The 23,800-nt window shown below is 27.4% G+C and overlaps 1 protein-coding gene across 2 annotated transcripts in view; it reads left to right on the forward strand.

The window, feature by feature from the left end:
* LOC135923536 (uncharacterized) overlaps positions 1-23,800 on the forward strand; it is a 36,374-nt gene that overhangs the window by 2,286 nt on the left and 10,288 nt on the right. The window contains exons 1-4 of one of the 2 annotated variants that reach the window (XM_065458338.1): positions 7,997-8,069; positions 16,661-16,881; positions 17,168-17,276; positions 17,585-18,306. In XM_065458338.1, coding sequence (XP_065314410.1) covers positions 8,048-8,069; positions 16,661-16,881; positions 17,168-17,276; positions 17,585-18,306 — 1,074 coding nt within the window. In that variant the 5' untranslated portion in view covers positions 7,997-8,047. Of the gene's footprint in view, positions 1-7,996; positions 8,070-16,660; positions 16,882-17,167; positions 17,277-17,584; positions 18,307-23,800 lie in introns of those variants that run through there. The other variant, XM_065458337.1, reaches the window with a different exon arrangement.

Here is a 23,800-nt window from a genome sequence, read left to right on the forward strand (position 1 = left end):
TAAAATAAATCTATATCTGTATCTAGATATTATTTTAGAGGTAATCTATTAGATACTTTTTAAGATACATTTTGATATCTTTTATAATTCTTTTTATATTATAAATAAAAATACTTGAATGTAAAATTTGTTTTATTTCATATGAACATATAATTTAAATATATTATATTAAAAAATATTAAAACTACTATAATAAAAAATTATATTTTATATATAAAAAAATATATATATATAAATATTCACATGAATGTGATTTTATCATGAATATTGTTTAGTAAGTTATAAATAAAATTTATTATATCATATTTAAAATTAGCTAATGAAGCCAATAGCTAATTCTTTTGATATTTTGCAGAGATAAATATATGTACAAAGCTTATTATTGTGCAACCATTTCACAGCTAATTATCAAATTGGAGAATTTTAAACAATGAGCATGAGATTTTGTTTACCACTGCTAAATATCTTATTTTAAGTGAAGTTAGGAAAATTAATCAATATTTAATAATTCTAGGTTTATTGGGACAATATTTGAAGATTAAGATATTATAGCAACTATGCTCAATCCTTTTTTTAAACTTGATTTGACATGGTTACAAATGGATATTTTAATTAAAAAATAAATTAATACAAAGATTAATTGATGAATTATCATCAACTGATTGCAAACAAATAACCTGCGAAAAAAAAAAATAATTTAATATCCGATTTTTTTCAGTACCCCATCCCTTCAAGGGTCCCGGTAGAAAGACTTTTTATTGCAGTTAAAAATATCTTTACAGATAAACGAGGATGTCTTAATGACCAAAATTTAGTATTTTATTACTGAAATCTAATAATTATTTATAATCATTTAATCATATATTTTCATATATTAAAATCAAAATCATTATCTTAGTTATATTTTGATAAATGTGATAACGAGTCAATAAATTTTTTAACTCATTTCATGAATTTTCACAATAAAATCCTAATTTAGGATTATACAAGCCTTATATAAACGTATAAAAAAATTATTCTGGATATATTATTAAAATTGTATCTATATCTAGATAACTTTTTAGACGATGTATCTGTATCTAGATCCATTGAAAGTGTCTTTTAACAAATCTGAATAATAATATTGGATATCTGCATCAAGATATAGATCTGCACAGAATGGGTCATTTTTTTAGATTTATCTCCCTCGATTTTATGGAAGAAATTAGTAATTTGGCAAATTTTTTATCTCAATCGTGCATTTTAAGAGAAACAATTAGAAATCACAATATGCTGCTTTTTTTTAAAAAAAAATTTACAATACCTTTTTTTATAATTACAAATTTAATAATATAATATATAGTAGATATAGGATATAACAGGGAACCATTTTATCTATAATTCAGGATGTTATGAAAGTGCTGGCGGGAAGGGAAACTATAGTTTTCTTGTGGAGAATAAGAAAGCAGAAGTGACGTTCACTCCTATCATACCAAGCGTAGTAATTATAGCAGTAAATCTTTTTGGCGCGCTGGCAAGCAATACTATGTGTGCCCTTATTAATGGCTCTAATAGTGAAAAGAAGGTGATTTTTATATCTCTTTGTCATACTCCTAGGGACTGACACGCTTTCCCTTGTTGTAGCCGGCAATTTCAATCTGCACATTGGGACGAATTATGTTGATGAAGTCTACGAAACTATTTGGTCTACATTCGGTCTGAAAGAAAAAACCGACAACGGATAACATCGCGCGAATGGTAGATCTCTGCAGGAAGATTTCACTGCTCATTGAAATGTCCTTCTATAAAAGGAAGACGCGTCCTAAAACAACGCGAACTCATCCTAATGGGAAAGATATTTTTATTCTTGATCACTTCCATATTCCAACTTGACTTACCAAGTAGGTATTAAATGTCAAGTCGATTCACTTTTCAGATTTTTTCAGTGAATACAAGCTGTTATTAGTATTATTAGAGAAAACGAGTTGCCTTTAGGATCTATGAAGCTAGCCAGAAGACCGGAACAAGTTGTTCCTAGCCAAGTCGGTACATAAATTTCTGAGGAACTTAGAAATTTTGTAAACGGTCTGATTCAAATAACACTCTTTTTAGGCGATGAATATACCTATACTACTACTGAAGAGAGCTATCTTTATTTTAAGAAGAAAATTCGGTCAGTATACAGTATGGTAAGAAAGCACTGCGTGGAAAAGAAAATGCAAGGTGGTCCATCGCTTTCTTTTGGTTAAAGAGAAATGCAGTGGAGGGAGGGAAGAGAAGACTGGGTAGCCTATTGTAAACTCAGAAAGAAGACAGAAAGATCGTGAAATGCCAAAAAGGGGACTGGCTTATTGTCTCGTCAATAAAAAATATGGATTATGGAAAGGCTGCCGGTAAGGATTGGCATCCCCATCGAATTACATGAGATGGGTGGAGTCTACTATCGCTGTACAGAGTCACTTCAACCTCATATGGAATAACAACTTCAGTCATAGACCCAAAGGTAGAAAATATCTGTGATAAAGGGTATATGTTATCTTTATATATAAAGTTTTACCTTCACCTGGAAAATCTTCCTGATCTGAAATATTTTGCAAAACTACGATTACAAAAATCATCCACTTGTATATTTTAGTCATCGTTATGATCTAAAAATTTGTATACATACTCTTTAAAGTCTTAGCTATAATCTATTTAGCTCAACTGAAGTCACGTAATAACACTTAATATAGTTTATATCACCTTTTGGTAAAGCTTATTGGTAGAACGTTATAATGTTCAGCCGGATATAAGCTATAAAAAGATAATTTTGAAATATTAACTCATACACCATACAAAAGGATATTAGAGCAAAAGGGAACAATAAACTTTTTTTAAATAGTCGCAAAGGTAAAGAAAATTGAAGTGTACTATGTGCCTAAAATGGGTTTGCTATTTTAAAACACTATTCGTATTTTTTAAATTTAAAAATCCCGGTTCAGATCAAAATTTTCAATTCTATGAGTCAGAAAGTAGACTTAGAGATATGCTAAAGAGATAAGATAATAATAAAAAAAAATTATGTAATTTAAAGAAAAAATTTATAATGAGTTTAATTAGCTACAATAATGATCAATAATTAATTTATTTATTCATAAAAAGTACATAGAAATCTCAAAATAACATGGACACTTTAACAATTCTAAAACATGGATATGAGATAACATTACATATGAAGTGACATTATATTACAATTAAAACAAAATCAAGAGGGCAATGAGTTAATAAGTTAATGGAAATTTAATTTAATGACCTGGTTGCAAGTCTTTGACCAAGATAAAATCATTCTTTTGGTTCCTCTGTTTTACCGAAATTAGTCGGCCCAATTTTTTTAGGTCTTAAGCTTGAGGACCAAAATTATAAAAGTGGTTATGATGACTGGAACGAAATAATATTGATCAGAGATTTCAACGTTATTATCATATTTTAATATTTCTGCAGTTACTAAATCTTTGTTTAGGTTTGATGAAGCCAAAGGTTAATGTAGGAAAAATCCCAAGCTAGAAACTTAATAAACCTAGTAATTCCATCAGGTCCTCCATTGTCGGGATACAAACTATAGGTTTCGCCGTGGAAAGTATCCTGGCTGAGTTTAGGGTACAATTGATAAGGGAACATAGAATGCGCCGGGGAGCCCGCCCGCTACTTCTAAAGAATTAAAGGCAATGTCTGCCTAAATCTGCCTATTTATGACATTTAGCACTTTTGTCTGAGATGATCGAACTGATATTTAAACAAATAGCGGCGCAAAACTAAATTCCTGGTCAGAGCTCAAGGCCTAGATTTTTAGAAAATTGCCACTAAAGATTCATGACCTGAGCCAATGTTCAAAGCAGCAAAAGAGGTCCACTAAAGATTCATGACCTGAGCCAATGTTCAAAGCAGCAAAAGAGGTATGGTCAACAGATTGTAAGGTGGTGTAGAGATAATCAACTATACCTGCAATCATGAGAGTATCCCAATCTTTCTGTTTGGTTGAATTGAAAAGAGGAGTGTCCGGTGAGTTTGTGTTGCGCCAAAAGGCGAAAGCCTCATCTAATAGTCTATTGGGAAAGAATGAGAGGAAGAAAACAGTATTTGCAAGCCTATAAGAGATAACTCCACATATTAATAAAGTGTTTAGAGACCAAATTCTGTTTCCTCCATTTGAAGTGGGTAGAGGGACCTGAAGCCATGAGAGATGATTAAAACGAAGATTAACAATTTTTCCATTATTTTTTTTATTTTTAACTCGTAAGTTTTGATTACATTGTTAAATATTTATAAAATAAAAAAAAATAAAAACCTTGAACCTGTTTAAACCTCTTTATAGATGTTATGAAGGTTCAACTGCGTTTCAGTTTAAGTGTATAAAAAATATTTAATTATATTATATAGGCTCGGTTCGGGTTTCGAGGTCCAGTTCAACATTGTAAAAAACATAATTGTTATAATGAAAATTTTATATGTAAAATCATATATATTTAGATATTAGTAGATTTTCCTTTACTTCTTGAATAGAATTGAGCTCAGTAGTGATCTGATTATATAATTTGAATTTACGCATTAACAATTTATCTCAAATGGTTTAAAATTATACATAATTATATATCACTGTCTAAGACCTTATTCAACCAATAAAGAAAATAATTAGGATCTATTTGTATAATCGAACTTCAATAATATGTTTTATAGTGTCTAATAAAACTTCTTTCCATCCTAAATAATTTTGATTTATGCAGTATCTGTTAATCTAAAACTGTTACAATAGGGCTGAGGAAGATTTTACCAAAATAAGCATGTCCTTCTATCTATAGATTAATAGAGGATAGGGCATTATCTTCCCTCGAGTATTTCTTATTTTCCTCCATTTAATGTTTAATACTCAAAGTTTTTATTTATTTGACCTGAATTAGTGACAATATGATTGTCAATGGCTCAAAAATATAACTTTTGTTTTATCTTATAGGAATGTTTTTAAAACATTATGGTGATTAGCATATCGCCATTAACCTATCAAGCGCTAGATTTGCTATTTCAAATATGAATTATAATCTTAGAGAAAATTTAATCATTTACTCTTTCTTTCTTTCTATTCCTTACATATTCCCAGGCGCTTAGCAATGAATTTACTTTATGAGTGTAGCATTTTTTTAACATTCTTATATTTTTTTAAAATAGATCTTGGAATAACTTTTCAAATTTCATGTAAATTGTTTTTAACAGAATGATAAGGAAGATTAGCGCCGGTATTTAAATCACGTAAAATAATTATTTAGAAATCGTAAAACTTTCATAACATTTATCGGAGATCTGCAGAGGTACCATTTGCGCGACCGGGCCCAGATTTGAAAATAATAATTTAGCTTGGCCCGGATTATTTTTAAAATGCAAGGCCTGGGTTTTATCTTTTCAGGCCTAGCCCGGCCCTTTAAAACTATTTAAAATATTTAAAACACAATTTCATTTTTATGCATAAAATTTTAAAAATCTGGGCAAAAAAATAATAAATAAATAAACTGGTGAATTTGCAATTTTTCATTACCCTTTTATCATTTAAAAAAAAATACTTTCCTTGATTCCTTTTAATTAAAATTTGCAAATTTTTCTAATAGTTTATGATTTTCATAAACCCCTTTCCATAGATTTTAAATCATATAAAATTTTAATTAATACGATTATAGTCAAATTGTAAAAAAGAACGATCATACTCCTAAGGTATTAAAAACGCAAACCAGTTTGTATTTTTTAAATGGTTACTAGCGCCAAATGGTAATTTGTTCAATTTGCACGATATCATTTGAATTATTTGCGTTTGCTTTGCATCTCTTAAACGCACAATTTGGGCGAACATACGACGATTTTGTTATTTTTTTATGTAAGATTATGGAAATAAAAAGGCACAATTATAATATTTCATGATTAAAAAAATTAAAATAAAATAAAATAAATTTGAAAAATGTTAAAATAATTAATGGGGACCGGAAATATTGTTATCCTGGAGCAAGAAATTTCTTCTCAATTAATTTTTAAACTGATAAAATTTTGATATTTGAAATTTAAATCATAAATGCATTTTAAAAAGATGCTTCAATGATTTTAAAATGTTTCGAATTGCTCATGAAAAGTTTTAAATGGAAATTTAAATTTTTATATGTCAAAACTAATAAATTTTTTATGAAAGTTGCTCAGACTAAATATTAATTAATTCTAAATGATAAAGAAATCTCAATAACATCATGTATAAAAATATTGCCAATATTTATGGTAATTTAATAACTTAAAATTAAATTTTAATTGGCAAGTATTGGCGGAGTGCGTATTAGCCATTTTTAAGCAAGGATTTATTTTGAATAAAAACCAACTCTATTTATAAGAAAATTAGAAGCTACTAGTTTGTCTATGGTCACTAATGACAATATGAAGATAATTTACTTATTTTTTATAAATTATATGACAGTTCTAACTGACAAGATCTTCCGGTGCTCTTGGCAAATTTAACATATTTGACAATTACTTAGGAATTAGGATTAACATTTTTACATAAATAAAATATAAAAATCTATAAATAAAGGCGCGATATAACATGCACCGTGAAAGGTTTGTTTTTCATAATTATTAAATTGTCATTTTTTAAATTTTATCATATTAATATAAAAGTAAAAGATTTTTTTCTTAAATATTAATTTTTACCATAAAGATAGATATATTAGAAGAATAAAACTACGTTTAAACATTTTGCAAAATTTGCCTCGTTTATTTTTAAAACGCCTTAATTTTTTATGGATAGTATAACTCCGAACTCCACTATACTTTTAAAATATTTTAAATGATATATTTATTTTAATTTAAAAATAGTGTGTGAATTTTTAGACTTGAATGGGGTATTTATTTTTAGTGCCAGCTTGAATGAGCGGTTCTTTAATAAAATATTTGGCCCGCGCTCATCTCTAATCTGGATTTATTGCATATTTACAGGGCTTTGCGCAAATTTAAGAATTGATCAATCAATATTTCGAATTTTAATGTATAAAGATTTTTATTACATTCTTTTATTATTAACTTGATTTTTAAAGAGATTATGCAATTCAATCCTTTTTGTTTAAAATATACCTAAATCATTATTTAGATTTTCCATTCACGTGAGTGTTTCAAAACTTATAAATTTGACCTCAACCAAAATATTGAGCAATCTAGATTAAGTTGGTAAATAAGGTTTAATATCACATGATTTTATTTCTTTATCCAAACTTTCTATTTATGACATAATCCCATTCGTTTTAAATTTAAGTCAAATATCATTATTATAATTATGAGAACATTATGATATTGTATACAATATATATGTGAGGAAAAGCTGAATGAAAAATATTTGTCATTTATGATTAAAAAATGTGATTTATCACTGCTATGGTATGATAAGATTTAAAAATAAAAAATTATATAATATTTTTAACGATTGTCCCCAATATGACAGCGTTTGTTATCTTAAAGTCAATTGGTGGGTGAATTTTTTTCATATTTAAACAATGGGAGAAAAACAATAAAATAAAAATAGATGGCAATAATAAAACTGTTTTATGTTAGAAAAATAAAAAATCAATAATATTATGGAGAATTAAACATGGTGTATTAAATATGATTTCATCTATACTTTATATTATAAATATCCTTATTCCTTTAAAATAATAAATACATCCCTTATTATTGATCATTTATTGCCAAAAAAAAACAATACTACTATGTTACAATATAATATTTATTTTTGTTCCAAAATTATGAAAGTTTATATTTTACGTCGAAATTCAAAAATATTTCAATTATAGTTATGAATTATAAGTAAAATTCCTTACTTTCTTCTCTAAAAATGGGATAAGTTCTAATTTTTTTTATTCGCTAAATTTTGGCACTAGAGTGCTTACACGTTTTACAAAGAATGATTCTGAGAAGTGTATTGCAGTGGATATTTATAAATTTCTTAAAATGTTTGCATATCTATTATTGCGCATATCAATTTTTTCCTCGCGTGATTAGTTGCCTAGAAATTTATATGGACCCTGGACTTATTATAAGTATACACTTCATATTTTTTTCATATCATTATTACAATATAATAGGCACTTCTACACCCCATCCTCCCCCTTAATCCAATTATCATATTATCCCCCTGCCAACTCCTATATCCCTTCAATCTCTTTGATGATCTAATGTCTTATTCCTCTCCCTTCGTGGTACAAATGCCTATTGTATAATATAAACCAATGGATCACTTTGATAATAACGTAGCCATCTAATTACTCTCTAGATTGATCACCGGTTGAGATTACCATGAACCAAGCCTACCTTTGTTCATTTTTATTTATAAAGATAATATGTTAGAATTGATTCTAAAACTAAAAATATTCAAAATTATTGTAAATAAGAGTAAAACAAAGTTCAGTTATTATTTTATTTAATAATAAAGTAACCTCTCAAATATTCAAAGAGGAAAAAAAAGGATTTATTTGCAAATAGTGAAAATAAATTGGGGGATTTTTACGATCTGTTTATTGATCTTCTACTTGACAATAATATTTTGTGATTATATTATTTTATTTGTAAGTTACGTGTGTTACATAATATATAATATAAAATTTATTGATATTATTTAATATTAATGGCGTTGGTTATTTCGGGAGGGGGGGGGGGCAATTCTACTATTAAAAATCGACAGAAAACATTTATTCAAATTTTTTTTATCAATGTTTAATACTTTATTGCATACAATCCAGATGGTAGAGAGTATAAAAAAAAGAAAATTAATAAGAAAAAATTACCAAAATTGTTCATACCAGAATGGAAAATATAGAAGAACCAAATATTTGCTTTGAGCTAATATTTAGTGCCTAGCTAGTACTAATAATTTCAACCACAAAAAATAACGGAAAACAAAAACTAAGAGGTTACGATTTAGACCTGAACCTTAAGATCGTGCTGTTGTTTAATAAAATAATACTAACAATAAGTGCGCTTTCAAACTTGGAAATAGAAAAGGTCAAACGTCTGTCCCATAGGAGTTTTAGCATCTTTGGGATGAATCCCCTTTTTCAATTTATAATTAATCTTTTGGTGTAAAAATTTTATTTGAAAAAATTAATGTGCCAATAATATTATTTTTCCAGGGATTTTTAGGATTTCTCACTCACTTTTTAGACATAAGAAGAAATTTTTGAGTTTATTTCATAGAAGTAGAAAATTAAGGATGGTATTATCAATTTATAAAATAATAAAAGCAAATTTTCATCTAGATATCAATCAGTATGAAAATACAATTTTATTTATCCAATCATAATTTTCACGAGGGCAGGGGAGAGGTCACCTCCTTCCCTCTATTTACGCCACTGTTTAACATTAATTCTTGCCTATTTTTAAATATATAAAATTATTAATAAATCCGCACGTATCTTACCATAATTATTAGTTACATCAAATTTATGGTTTAAACTTATTCTATAGGCTGTGTCGAAAACATAAAAAAATTATTTCACAAACTTTCGAAACTTTAATGAAAATAAATAAATAAACTATTTTTAATATAAAAAAACATGTCCAAAACATAATTCTAGAAAATTTTATAAATTTCAAAATTTAACATAAGATTTCATTTAACATTTTAAAATTTGCGAAAGTTTTAAAACTTTTCGATTTTTTTTTAAAAAAAATATATTTTTGAAGCCTCTTTTTACAAATCATAAGTTTTTGTTTTCTCTACAAAACAGCTTGGGACAGTTAGCTTATTTTTTTTCTTCACCAGTAATCAGCAATGACATACTATACTTACCTAAAAGATTCATCGATTAAAATTTAAAACGTCGTACAATACAAATCAGCTGTTGACAAGTCATTTTGGTTTCTCGCAAAGAAAATTTATGCGTAAATAACTTTTTAGCGTAATATTGAAAACCAAAATGTGTCACTAGCTGATTTATATTAAAATACATATTTAAATGAATTGGTAATCAGTCTCTATATTAGTACATTACACTCATGATGGGATTGGGGGAAGGGGTGGGGTGTATTATATTCAAAATTATAAACCAGTAAAATTATGCTAATTTTCATTTTATTTAATAAAAGCGATTTTGTATCCAAAATTTGAATTTTTATAGCTTAGCTTTGGACTTGATAAAAGGCATTTTTTATTTTTTTTAGATGCATATGCTCAAAAAGACGTTTAGTTAAAATATATAAAATATTTTATGCGTTTTCAAATTAAATTTAAGCAAGCTGAGCACACATTTTTCCCTTTTACCAGCATCCATATCAGCGATACTCTTAGTTTAGGTATAATTAGTAAATATCAATGGTCCGGTCCGAGGATTAAATCCAACGGGACCGGGCTAATGCGAAATAATTTATAAAATTAAATTTATGAAATGTATAGTATTTTTTTATCTTAATTATCAGAGTTGTATAATATCAAGACACTAAAAGGTTGTATCTGTATATAAATACACTAGTATCGGTATAGGTGACTCTATACTATTTTGATATACATTTATTTAATTCTTTTATATATTAAAAATAAAAATATTTTAATGCCAAAATTCATTTTATTTTAAATGAGCATAGAAAAAAATACATAAAATATTAAAACTTACATATTAAAAAAAAAATATAAATATTAATGAAATTATTTTTTTTTTCCTTTTAAATCTATAGATATCAGTTGTTCAAGGTTGTGAAGGTTATTTTTCTCATGTAAAGGAATAAATAAATCCTTGCTTAGTCATGACGCCCCATTGGCAATTCATTAAATTGACCAGAGGAGTATTTGGCCAGGTAACATGCAGTCAAATACTATAAGTCTGAAGAAAAAAAATTTTAAATTTTGAAAAAAAAGAAAGAAAAAAACGATATAAATACACGTGATTACAATGCTGCTTATTTATAAGGTCCCCAATATCAAGGGGAGCATCTTGATAGTAGTGAATTCAATGAAGTATGTGATACAATATAAGAATTAGGCATTTTACAATGATCTAAATATTTCAAGAGATATCATAAAGTAAAAACGGCATGTTTAATGGTATATTATGTGGAAAGTAACTTCCACAAGAAACAATCAGATACCAGCCTCAAATTAGTGGAATAGCTTTGACCACCATGCCCATTAAGAGAAGTAGCATTTTACTAACAATTCCTAGTTTCACTTTTTCAGAAAGAAATTGTAGTTTAATTTAAAATTTTTTTTAATAAATGCTCGTTTTAAATTAGAATTTATTCGAAAGAACGATAAAAATAGTGGTATTGCCATTTTTTTATATTATGGAATTAAATGAGAATAAAATATAATGTTGTTTACGTCTCTCCATATTAAGGGTTTCTGTTTGAAAACAAGAGAAACCCTGTATATAAGTATAATAAAAATTCAAATGTATCTTTATCTAGATAAGTTTTAGGCGAGTATCGGTATCTGTATCTAGATCCATTTGAAAGTATCTATAAAAGCTCTGTTAATCATAAATATTTTGTAATTTTTCCCGTAAATTCATCATTATTAATTTATGTCTATTTATTTAGCCTATTTTCACCTGATACTTAACTAGTATAAAAATAAATAAAATTTTATATTCTTATAGTTTAGTATATGAAGTTTAATATACTTTTACCTTTAATATAATTCTTAATTATAAATAAATCTATTCATCTCTGGTAAAAAAAAATATAACATAATTTTATAATATATACAATTATTAATATTCTTATTTATAAAAAAGAAATAGTATAATTAATTATTTTTCTTCCAAATGCAATCAAAAACGGCTTAAATATTTTCTAATTAATAATGACCACCATATCTAAAGTGGCCAGTTAATGGTGGTAGGGTTGAGGAAAAATCCAATGAAATAAGACAAATGGGCACTTCCAAAAGCCAAAAAATAAATAAAATTGCAAACCAAAAAAAAATATTATTAAAGTACATTTTTTTTAAAAAAAAATAGCAAAAAAATAGTAAAATAAAAAAAATCAAGGAATTTTACAATAAAATTAGTGTTAAATTTAATTATTTAATAAATAGTAAAAAAAAAATTTAAAGTCAATGTAAAATATTTAAATAGTTCCTAATTTATATTTTGGTCTCAATATGGAGGTTATGAATTAAAAAAATACCAGCCAGTCTTTTGATATCGGTCTTATCAGTTTTTGGTCCGTCCTTAATTTTGATATCAGGACTTATGAAATTTTTTATAGAGGCTGTAAATTTTTTATAGAAAATATGATGTTTTAAAATATTTATGGGTCAATATTATCTATTTTGTAGAGTATTTCAAAGAGAACGTGCGTGAGCCTCGCTGCACCAATGAACTCGGTGCCTATGATAACTGTTGTATATATTTTCTTATAAAATTATGTCTTTCGGATAAACAAGAAAAGAGAAATTTTCTTATATACCAATTTACTTTCATAAGAAAACAAATTAACTTTGCTATATATAAATATAAGTGAATAATATTACATATATTAACGGTTAATGGTTAATATAATTTTTTTAGTATTAAGTTACTTTTGGAACATAACTAGTTACGTTACTAGTTATCAGCTAGTTATTTTTCAAAAGTAACTAGTTACATTATAAGTTACTTTATACATCATTCATATAGCGCATTTATTTACTGAACGAATTTATTTAATATAAAAAATTATGATATACAAATTATCAGAGTTGTTAAAGGATCTTGATACAAGTATCTAGATTCTGTATCTAGATATAAAAATGTGATATCTGTATCTGTATCTAGATAGATTTTTGATTAAAATATCGATATCTAGATATTATTTTAGACGATGTATCTGTATCTAGATCCATTTAAAAAAGTATCTTACAACTCTGCAAATTATAATCATTTGTTTTAAAAAAATATACAATTTATTTATATAAAAAAATAAGTAAACCGAAAAAAATATCGGATAATAGAATATATATTACATCGAATAAAAATATCCTATATATTTGCGAAAAAAAAACATATTTATTCTTCATAACAAATTTTTAATAAATGTTTATTTGCTTTTAACAACAATTAGATTTCAAAATTTTTATCTAGGAGACGAGCTCGTTTCTCTCCAAAGATGAGCTTCCCTAGACTGAATAAATGCTCTACAGGAGCACTTGATGTAATAACAACATTATATTTAATAATGAGTTTTTTTTTAAATTTGGAAAATCGTCATATAAAGATAATCTGCTGTTATTGGATTTAATAAAATTTTCAATAAATTCATCATTATCTTTAATATTTTGACGGTTTAAATCAAAAAATCCAACTACATCTAATGATGTTTGTTGCGAACATGAGCCATTTGTGTTAGATTCACCGCGAGGTATTAAAGTAATTATTAAATTTAAAATTTCCCTCTTTATTGATCTCTTCTTTTCTTGCCTTATCCAAGGCCAATCAGTTTTAAATAGTGGATGAAGAATAGCAGCAATTATGTTATCATTAACATAAAGATCATGAAACCTATATCATTGTATTATTAATTTATAAATAATTATTTAATTTAGGTTACCTTTTTTTAATACTAGCTAATATAGCATCTTTTAAAGGTTGACAATATTTTAATTCTTGAACACCTACCAGACAGATAAGTATCTGTGTTATTGTTGGGGTATAATAACCTAGATACATATATTTTTCACCTTCTAGTATATCAATAGCTTTAGCTACTGGTTGCATAATCTAATTTTTTTAATTTTAAATTATTTATAAGATAATTTAAATTTACACTGCAATATTCTTTAAAAACTCACGATCTTGTGATGTAAATCTACACAATTCTAATTCATTACATAATAAATCGAAATCCAAAGACATTTCATTTATAAGTGATAATATTTTAGATAAAGATGCATAAAAAACCCAATCTTGTTACAATGGGATATGGCAGCTGAGAATGTAATCTCTTTTTAATTTGCTCAGCTGATGGCCCAGATTTGTTTTGTGTATTCCACAAACGTTGACATTTAGATATAGCAACCTTATACACTTTCCTATAATCCTCATTGTTTAAAAGTATTTTATTGGCATCTTGTGTTGCCACTAAGTTTAATGTGTGACAGGAACATCTTCGATGCCTGGGAAGGTAGTCGAAGTCATTTATATTATAATTAGTTAGCCCAGAGGAAGTATATCTTCTATTGAAATGTATTCAATATCTGAATCATTATCTTCATTTATTTAGATTTATACATACATATTTTTAAAAGTAACTAGTTACTTTTGGCAGTTACATTGGTAAAATATAATTAGTTGTAGTTATTTTTTAGCAAAAATGTAACTAGTTACATTACCTTAACAACACTAGATTTTTTATATATTATTTAACAAATGTTTGTGACAATAAAAATATACATGATTTTCTTGTTATATATAAATAAAAATATAAAGCATAAAATTATTATATAGATATCATTATTCATTTTACTTACTTATATGTTAACCAAATAAAATACTTCTGATTCTTAATTCTGAGATAATCCCTATGATAACTGTATATCATAACATTTTACACTATGCCTTATTTTATTATTTTTAAATTTAATATTAGTTAATGAATCATTTTTACTTTTCCGTATTGTTAATAAACTTAATGTTATTAAGTTAAAATGGCTAGACATTCTTTAAAAAATGTTTCGAATTATTTGTAAATAATATTAAGAGTTTCTTTTAGGGATTAAGCGTTAAATTTATTATTATTGATTTTAGCTTTAAAAAAAACATTTGCGCATTTTTTTTATTACAAATATTTAAAAAATTATAAGTATATATATGGTATATATCGTAGGACACAAAATTTAATTTCACAGTCAAAATTGGCTAAAATTTATATAAGTTTACTACTCATTCCGGAAAAATCAAGTCTTTAAAAGTTAAAAAATGTGCTCCATTTTAATCTTAAATATTCCTCCATACTTCTAGCACAGTAATGGCTTACACTAAAAAACAACCAACCTTCTAAAAAAATATTTATACTTTATAATAGTGATTTTCGATTCTTTGGCCACAGGAAAAAATTTATTCAATGTTTGGAACGAAACCAGAAGTCAACCAATTCAAATCTATGAGATAGAACCTCCTCTCCAGATGTCTAGGAATCGAAACTAGAACTTCTTTTTAAAGTTTTAGGACTCTGAAAAACTATTTTAGAAGATTAATTTAGTGTTAAGTTTGTCATTAATTGTTAAGAGAGAGAGCTTGAAGCTATAACTATTCTAAGAGGCAGGTTGAACCGTAATCAGAATTTGATAAATATCTATAACCTAAAACCGAAACCATTTTTGTTCCCAGTTCTAAACTCTGATATAATATTTGTAGAGTTTAGACAATTATTGATGTAAGTCATAGACGTATCCAGGATTTTTCTAAGGGCATGGATCACTATTTGATGAATTTTTTCCTTAATCATTTTATTGGAGATGGTCCACTCATTGTAGGCCTTTGGCTAAATTAGATTTTTATATAAATAATTTTGGGTTTACACTTTTTTAAAATTTAAATCCTTTTTTTAAAAAAAATTTTAATTATAGTCGTTATTCTAATTTTCATTTTAAATTCTTCCTTATAATTTATATTGTATACAGTTTAGGGGAAAAGGGAGATGGGGGGGGGGGGGGGGGGGGGGGGTAGGAGGTTGTGTAGGGAAAATTTTTTATTAGCTTAAAATAATATTTCCAAGAACAGCCAAATTTTTTATGGGGTTGGTCCCCATTGGTTATGCCTGATCTAAGTTAATAGTAATATCATTCTGATATTAAAATAATCTTTATTTTAAATATTTTTTATTTATTTTTTGCACATTTCTTGAAACAATTTAATAAATTAGTTATGCTTGAGATTTATTCAGTAATATGTGTATATATTAGAAATCTATAAAGCCTGCCTCTTTCGAAAGCCGGGCTGAGCAGTAAAAATTATGACGAGCCGAGCAGGGATATTCAAAATATTTGACTGGTCGGCCTAATTACTAGTGCGAAAATTTTTAACGAACCGGGTTGTAGATCTCTGATATATCTAAAACTTCAAATTTAATTTATAAGTCATTTTTGCCAAACGCAAAAAAATTTTTTAAATAAATTATTTTTATATACTCCATTTCCAGTTTAAATTTTATTTTACAATGTATTTTAAAAAAATAAAATGGTTTCGTTTGGCATTTATGGGCACCTAAATACAAAAATAATATTCTTAATAATAAAAATCCTAGCATTATAATAAATATTGTCAGATTCTATTTGCAATCTAATAATAATAGAAAGTATATCATAAAAACTAAAAGATATAGAAAGTTACAATTTATCCAAAATAGTAACATTAAAACGACTAAAAGTTAAAACGTAATAAAATTCAAGAAAAAGCCTATATTAGCCTGAGTTAAAAAAAATACAAATGCATTTATTATATAATTATATCGAAATATCAGATTAAATTATTAAGCGTTCTTAGTGGTTATAAAATAACATGCAAATTGATGATAAATTAGTTCGCAGGACTTAAAAGGGCTTACGAGTTTTTTTAGTTTTATTTATATTTATTTTGCATATGAAAATATAAGTATTCCCATTGTAGTAAAATATAACTATATATCATCGTTTTAAACTTTCAAAAAAAAATTATTACAGATGCCAAATATTTCGAGTTTAAAGGTTCGGATTTTATTAGAATTAGTTTTAAGGAGGAGGTTAGTACAGAGGCTGAAGAGATCAGTTTTTGGTTTTTGACTAAAGAACCCAACGGATTCTTGGTGTCGACTATGAATTACAGGGAAGAAATGGTTTCTTTACAACTTTCCATCATTGATTCGTCGCTAAAGATCTTCTTAAATTTCGGGAATGGACCTATAGTAAATATATATAGATATTTATAATAGGTATACTTAGAATATTATTGTACTCTCTTATGAGGAAATTTAAACCAATTTTACATTGCAAACTTAGAAAATTTTGATATAATAAAACTAAGAGGACCATTTTTTTGTGTCTCACTATTAAAGAGGCATCATCTTTATATTATGATAATTAATAAGTTAAATTTGGTACATTTCCTTATACTATTTGATACTTCTGAGAAATAAAATTTAAATTCCATAATAAGTATATTTATTTGTTTGTCCATAAATTTATTACAAGATATTCCGACAAGGTGATAATCTAAGCGACGGCTCATGGCATTATCTTCTATTTAAACGGTACGGGGATAAAATGGAAATCCAAATTGATGACAGGATACCAGAATCATGTTAGCATTTCTATTTGTCATAAAAACTTGTACACATTATATATAGACTCTCATATATCATTAATAATTAATGATGAAAAATTATTTGACTGAATAAGAATTGCACGTAAAAATACTAATCTTTACAACTCAATTTTTTTTGCGTAACCAACTCCCCTTCCCCCATTTTTGGATTGATATTCTTCTTCAATCTATATCTTCCATATAAAATATTATCTTATGTTCCCCTTACAGCTTAAGACGACCACGTTTCCGTTGCCCCGAATTTCATTTATGATTTTTTAATTAGTTATTTTTTTTACCAAAAGATTCAATTCCTTTTAAGTACAAAAAAGTTAACAACTCTAGTCCACATCATAAGATAACGAAAAAAATACACAAATCCTCGGAATCACAAAAAAATACCTTAAATGAAGCGTTCTCAATTCCAACGCTCAATTTTCGGGCGATAGATATAGGATCCTTTAATGTACTTTCCAACACGGCTATAAATTTTACCCATCGTCAAACCTCTAGCTTTAGAGGAAAAATAAGAAAATTCGTATTTAATAACCTAAACATATTCGATACTCTTATAAACGGAGGTCCCACTACCCCAGTTAAACCTAAATGGCTCAATCAATCAGGGTACGATATATACGAAGCTTCAAAACTCTACGATATAAGGTCAAATATAATCATTAACGACGTTAGTAATTCTAACCAGCTAAAAAATAGTGATAATAATAACAGGAACTTAATCGTACATGGGGAAGTCAAAGAGGATAATGTATTCGCTCTGAGTACTAAGCCTTATTCTATCATAGGTATAGAAGACCACAATGCAGTATATAGTAAAGATGGTAGTATTAAGGATGAATCAAAATATGAAGACAATTCCCTGTTGATTTCTCAACCCGTGACGTTTAACACAGCAGAGTCATTCGTAACACTACCCAAACCAGTCCAAGATGTTAAAATGAATATTTACATTCGTTTTCGTACTATATCTCCTAATGGAATTATATTTTACTATGAAGGAATCGATATGGTAAGTCCATTTATTCTGAAATCATAATGCTTAAATATATAAACATGTATGAGTTTAAGCTATCCTGTGCCCTTAATTCAATGAGATATATTTGATTGCATATATTTTTCTTTTTTTCTTTCTTTTAAACCTTATTAATAAGAGAATTTGAGGAGAAATTTAATCTCAAAGTGGCTGGTTAACGGTGCATATATGCACCACCTCCTATATACCTTATTTTAACATAGTAGTTTTTATTTTAAAAAATAATAAAAAAGATTTTTATATAGTTCAGACATTGTACTTCAAAACTGGAAAAGAAAAATATGAAAAAAATATTTTTTTGTCTCTCTAAGAAACCCTCAAACTTTGCGAATTTATGAGGTCTAAAATTTTTTAAGTGATCTCACAAGCATATTATAAAATTATTTCGATGAAAACTAGTGTGTATATATTCTTTATAGATATATCAATATTTATCAATCATTTTTGAATTTTTAAATAATTAAAATTTTAATTTAAAATTTTAATAGGTAACCACATAAAGTTGACTGGTGCATATATGCACCGTTAACCATCTAGCAGTATAAATTATTTTAAAAAATTCAAACAAATGAAATTTAACATAATCAATAATTTTTTATATTATACTTAAAACCACTACCGTCACTAGGGGTGGGTGGCTCGAGCCTCCTAAGAATTTTTTTTTAAAAATTTTATTCCCAAAAAAAGACCTTTTGAAAATAATTTAAAAAAAATTTTTAGGCCCCTGAGATTAAATCGAATAATATATTGTTCCTATTATAATTTTTTATCCCGATCAAATTATATGAAATTATTAGGTTCATAAATATTCAAAAGTTTAAAATTATAGCCTCTTCCTTTCTGAAGATTTTATTTTATTTATATAAAATATTATGCACCTGTTTTGTCAATTCAATCAAAATTATCAAAATAATAGATGACTAATAAAAACATCAAGATTCTACGAAAATAATTTGTCTAGATATTTAATTTTTAATAAATTTTTTTAATGAAACGTTTTCTAACAATTGCACAAGCGCTTGCTCAACTTTTTGAAGAGGAACTATTGAAGAAAGAGATATGGTTATAATTCCGCCAAACCCCTCTGCAGTTAGTGATGAAGAAGATTCCGATGAAAATGACTTAACAAATTTCGGAGTTTTGCCTTCAGATACAGCTGGAGAATTGGATATTCATAATTCAGTTGATGACGACCTTCCAGAACCATATTCTACAAGAAGCTATTCTCGAATTTCTCACAATTTAAAATGGAGAAAAACGGATGCAATATATTCTTCAAGCCCAAATGGAGAAAAGGAAGATGTAATAAAACTTGAAAATGATTTACATGGTAAAAGTCCATCAGATATATTTTCTTTAATTTTCGACGAAGAACTTATATTCCCTAATTGTAAAACAAAGTAATATTTATGCTAAACAAATGAATAGACCTAACATATGCATAACCATCCAAGATATTCAGAGATTTATTGGAATTCTATTATTTACTGGATATCATTCTCTCCCACAAGAAAGAATGTACTGGTCTAATGATAGCGATATTTCTATTCCAATAATCCGGGATACAATGACCCAATTACAATTTCGAAATTTGAAATATAATATCCATTTGGCAGACAATACAAAAATAGATATACATGATAGATTTTATAAAGTTAGGCCTTACATTAATATATTGAATAATAAATTTCAGCAATTCGGAATTTTCAAACATCATTTATCAATAGATGAACAGATGATACCATATAGAGGAAGACATTCTTGCAAAATGTTCATAAAAGGAAAACCAATTAGATTCGGATACAAGTCTTGGATATTGGCTTCTTCCGACGGTTACGTATTCTCATTTGATATATATCAAGGAAAAAGCGAAAATAAATAAGAATATGGATTAGGTGGAAATGTAATCATAAAATTATTAAAGGCATTGCAAAAACCAAATTACCATAAAATATATTTTGATAATTTCTTTACATCATTTAAACTCTTGTCATACTTAAAACAAATGGGATATTTTGCAACTGGAACTGTGAGGGACAATAGAATAGAGCATTGCCCAGTTGAATCTATAAAGGTTGTAGCAAAAAAAGAAAGAGGATATTATGATTATAGGTTTGAAAAATTAAACGAAATATTTGTAGTTCGTTGGAATGATAATTCGGTGGTGACCGTTGCATCCACATGCCACACTATCTCTTTGCTTTCTAATGTTTTAAGATATTCCAAGAAAATATCTTCTAAAATAAAAATTCCTCAGCCAAATATGATAACTGCTTATAACAAACACATGGATGGAGTTGATCTGTGTGATAATCTCATATCTACTTATAGAATAAGAATAAGAGAAAGCCAATATTCATCAATTTTATCGATGCAGCTTTGGTAAATTTGTGGAAAATCTGGAAATTTTTGAATCGAGATGACAAGAAGAGTTTGCTTACATTTAGACGAGAAATTACTAACTACCTACTTCGAACACCAGTAAAAATTGAAAAAAATTTAAGTACAGGGCACGCCAGCCAGTTTGAATTACAGAGTGAAAACTCAACTGATTCATCTGGACATTATTTATCCAAAATTATAGATGGAAAAAAACGAAGATGCAGATATTGCCATTCGCACTCAAGATATATGTGCCAAACATGTCAAATTCTCTCGCTAATGATTTTGTTTTTCCAGCACCGAGATGCCCATTATGCAACTCTTGCAAAATCTCTTTTCTCATACCTTTCGGTATTATGATCCTATTCTCTTTAAAAAGGCAACCTTTGATTAAACTCAATTCCAATACCATATTTTTATACGTTTTGTTCTTTATCTGCTCATGATTCCTTATATCATTAATTACTTCCATTAGTTCTTGATCAATATTAGTTTCTTTAACTATTCTTTTAAAATTTATTGGTATGTCCCAAAAATTGTCATCAATTATTTCGTCATCTAACTTTTGTACCATCTCTTCTGTATTCATTAGTGGTAATCTGGACAAACAGTCTGGTACAATATTTCGTTTCCCGGGTCTGTGAACTATCGTAAAGTCATGCGCTCCCATAGCCAAGTTCCATTTTTGGAGTCGCATTGATATGGAAGAATTGTCCTTAAGTCCCTTAATAAATATATACACGAGTGGCTTGTGGTCGGTAATTATTACAAATCTTGTGCCTATTAAATACTCCTGGAATTTTTTAACCGCGTAAATTACCGACAAAGCTTCTCTTTCGATATTGGTATAATTTAACTCTGATTTCAATAGTGCTCTTGACGCGAAAGCGATGGGTTTTTCTTTGCCATCACCCTCAATATGAAATAAGACTGCGCCTAAACCTTTCTTTGAAGCATCAGTTGCAATGCCCACTGGTAGATCCGGGTTATAAAAATTTAACGTAGGCGGAGTGCTTATGAGTTTTTTTAGGTAATCAAAGCTTTCTTGATGTGTACTATTCCATGACCACTTGTCTTTATTTACTATTTTGTATAAGGGATCGGCGATGTCAGCAAAATTGCACAGAAATTTTCGATAATAGCTCGCCATCCCCAAAAAAGTTGCCAACTCTTCTTTTGTCTTAGGTTCCGGCATATTAGAAATAGCCTTTATTTTATCTGCGTTCGGATGGATTCCATTGTCGTCTATATCGTGACCTAGAAACCGTAGTTTTTTTTTTTAAAATATACTCTTTGTGAAGTTTGGTGTAAGCCCATACTTTGATATTTTGTCAAATACCATTTTTATGTTGTTCACGTGAGCTTCATCATCCTCCCCAGTAATCAATAAGTCATCAATATAAAACACGACGTCTTTCATGTTCCCGAAAATATTATCCATGGTTTGTTGGAATATTGCTGACGAAGTTTTTAATCCAAACGGAAGTCTTGTAAACCTGAAATAGCCTTTATGAGTTGAAATAGTGAGAAAGTCTCTTGATTCTTTGTGTATTGGAACTTGAAGAAATGCATTTTTAAAGTCGATCTTTGTAAATTTCTTGCCTTTCGATAACTTTGCCATAAGGTCATTAATGCGTGGAATTGGGTTCTTGAAATCCTCTAACGCAGGATTAATAGTATTCTTGAAGTCAACACATAGCCGAATTGAACCATCGCTCTTGACAACGGGAGTGAGAGGACTGGCCCATCTTACCTCTTCAACAGGTTCGATTATTTTGTCGCTTATCCACTTCTGTAGTTCTTTTGTAACCAATTCCATTCTAGAATAAGGTACACGCCTGGGAGGTATGATTTTCGGTGTAGCACCTTGTTTTAGATGTAGTTTGACATAATTGCGTAGTATTGGTTTCTTGCTAAGTTTTGACTCGCATTGTTTGATCAGTTCTTGAATAGTATTGTCATAATCTTCTTCCACTAAGTTTACAAATCTATCTAGTATATTTCTAAAGACTGCTATCCAGGTCCTTCCTAACAGTGCAATCTTATCACTCTGGACTACATAAGCAGTTAAGATTTGACTTTTGTCTTCGAATTTTGCCTTGACTTTGGTAGTTCCTAAAACATTTATTGTGTTTCCATCATAACCAGTTAATTTAATATCTGATTTATTTAAGATTTTTACTCCAATCTTTTTCGCGATATGAATCGGTAGAATACTATACTTTGACCCGGTGTCGATCTGCATCAAAATAGGCATGTCATTCATGAAGTATCTTTGAATATATGTGTAATCCATAAAGTATTTTTGAAGATTAGTTTATATAAAAAATCGTGACTTTGAAAAGGTTGCAGAAATCAAAAGCAGAACATAATTGGTGTAAACGTATATTACGTGAATTTATTGATATTTAAATTAAAAAAATATAATGATCACATATTCAAAAATAGTTTGCTATATATATTGACAATGTAATTTATCATAAATTGATCTTTTTTTAAAAAGTTAAAAATAAAAAATTGAATATTAGTTTGTTAAGTAAATTGATTTATAAAATATAAAATTTAATATTAGTTTATAAACAAATTGATTTAAAATAAAAAAAGTTGTTTTTAACAAAAAGAAAGAAACAATTTTTATTACATTTGAAATATTTAAGTTACGCCATAAATGACTTAAGGATAAAAAAAAAATAATTTTTTAAAGTTAATATTATTTAACAATATTAAATGTTTCAAGAATTTTCATAATATATAAGCATTTTCTTGTTTTTTATTATAAATTACAAAAAATGAATAAAGATTTTTGTTGTTTTTTGATCTTATAGTATTATATAAAATTTTTATCTTTAACCTCTTAATGGTTAACGGTGCATATATGCACCAAGCTAGATTTTCTATTTAAGATTATTTTTTATGGCTGATTTTTTTAGAATATCATATTTGAGGATTAATCAATATAATTTGAAAAAAATGAGCATTTTTATCCACTAGAAAAATCTTGACCATTAATGGGTTAATAAGAGAATTTGAGGAGAAATTTAATCTCAAAGTGGACAAATTTCCCTAAATAAGAATTTGGCAAGTCAGC

Source organism: Gordionus sp. m RMFG-2023, chromosome 2 (assembly GCF_954871325.1).
Source record: "Gordionus sp. m RMFG-2023 chromosome 2, tfGorSpeb1-WG-v2, whole genome shotgun sequence".
In the NCBI taxonomy this organism is placed as follows: domain Eukaryota; kingdom Metazoa; phylum Nematomorpha; class Gordioida; order Chordodea; family Parachordodidae; genus Gordionus; species Gordionus sp. m RMFG-2023.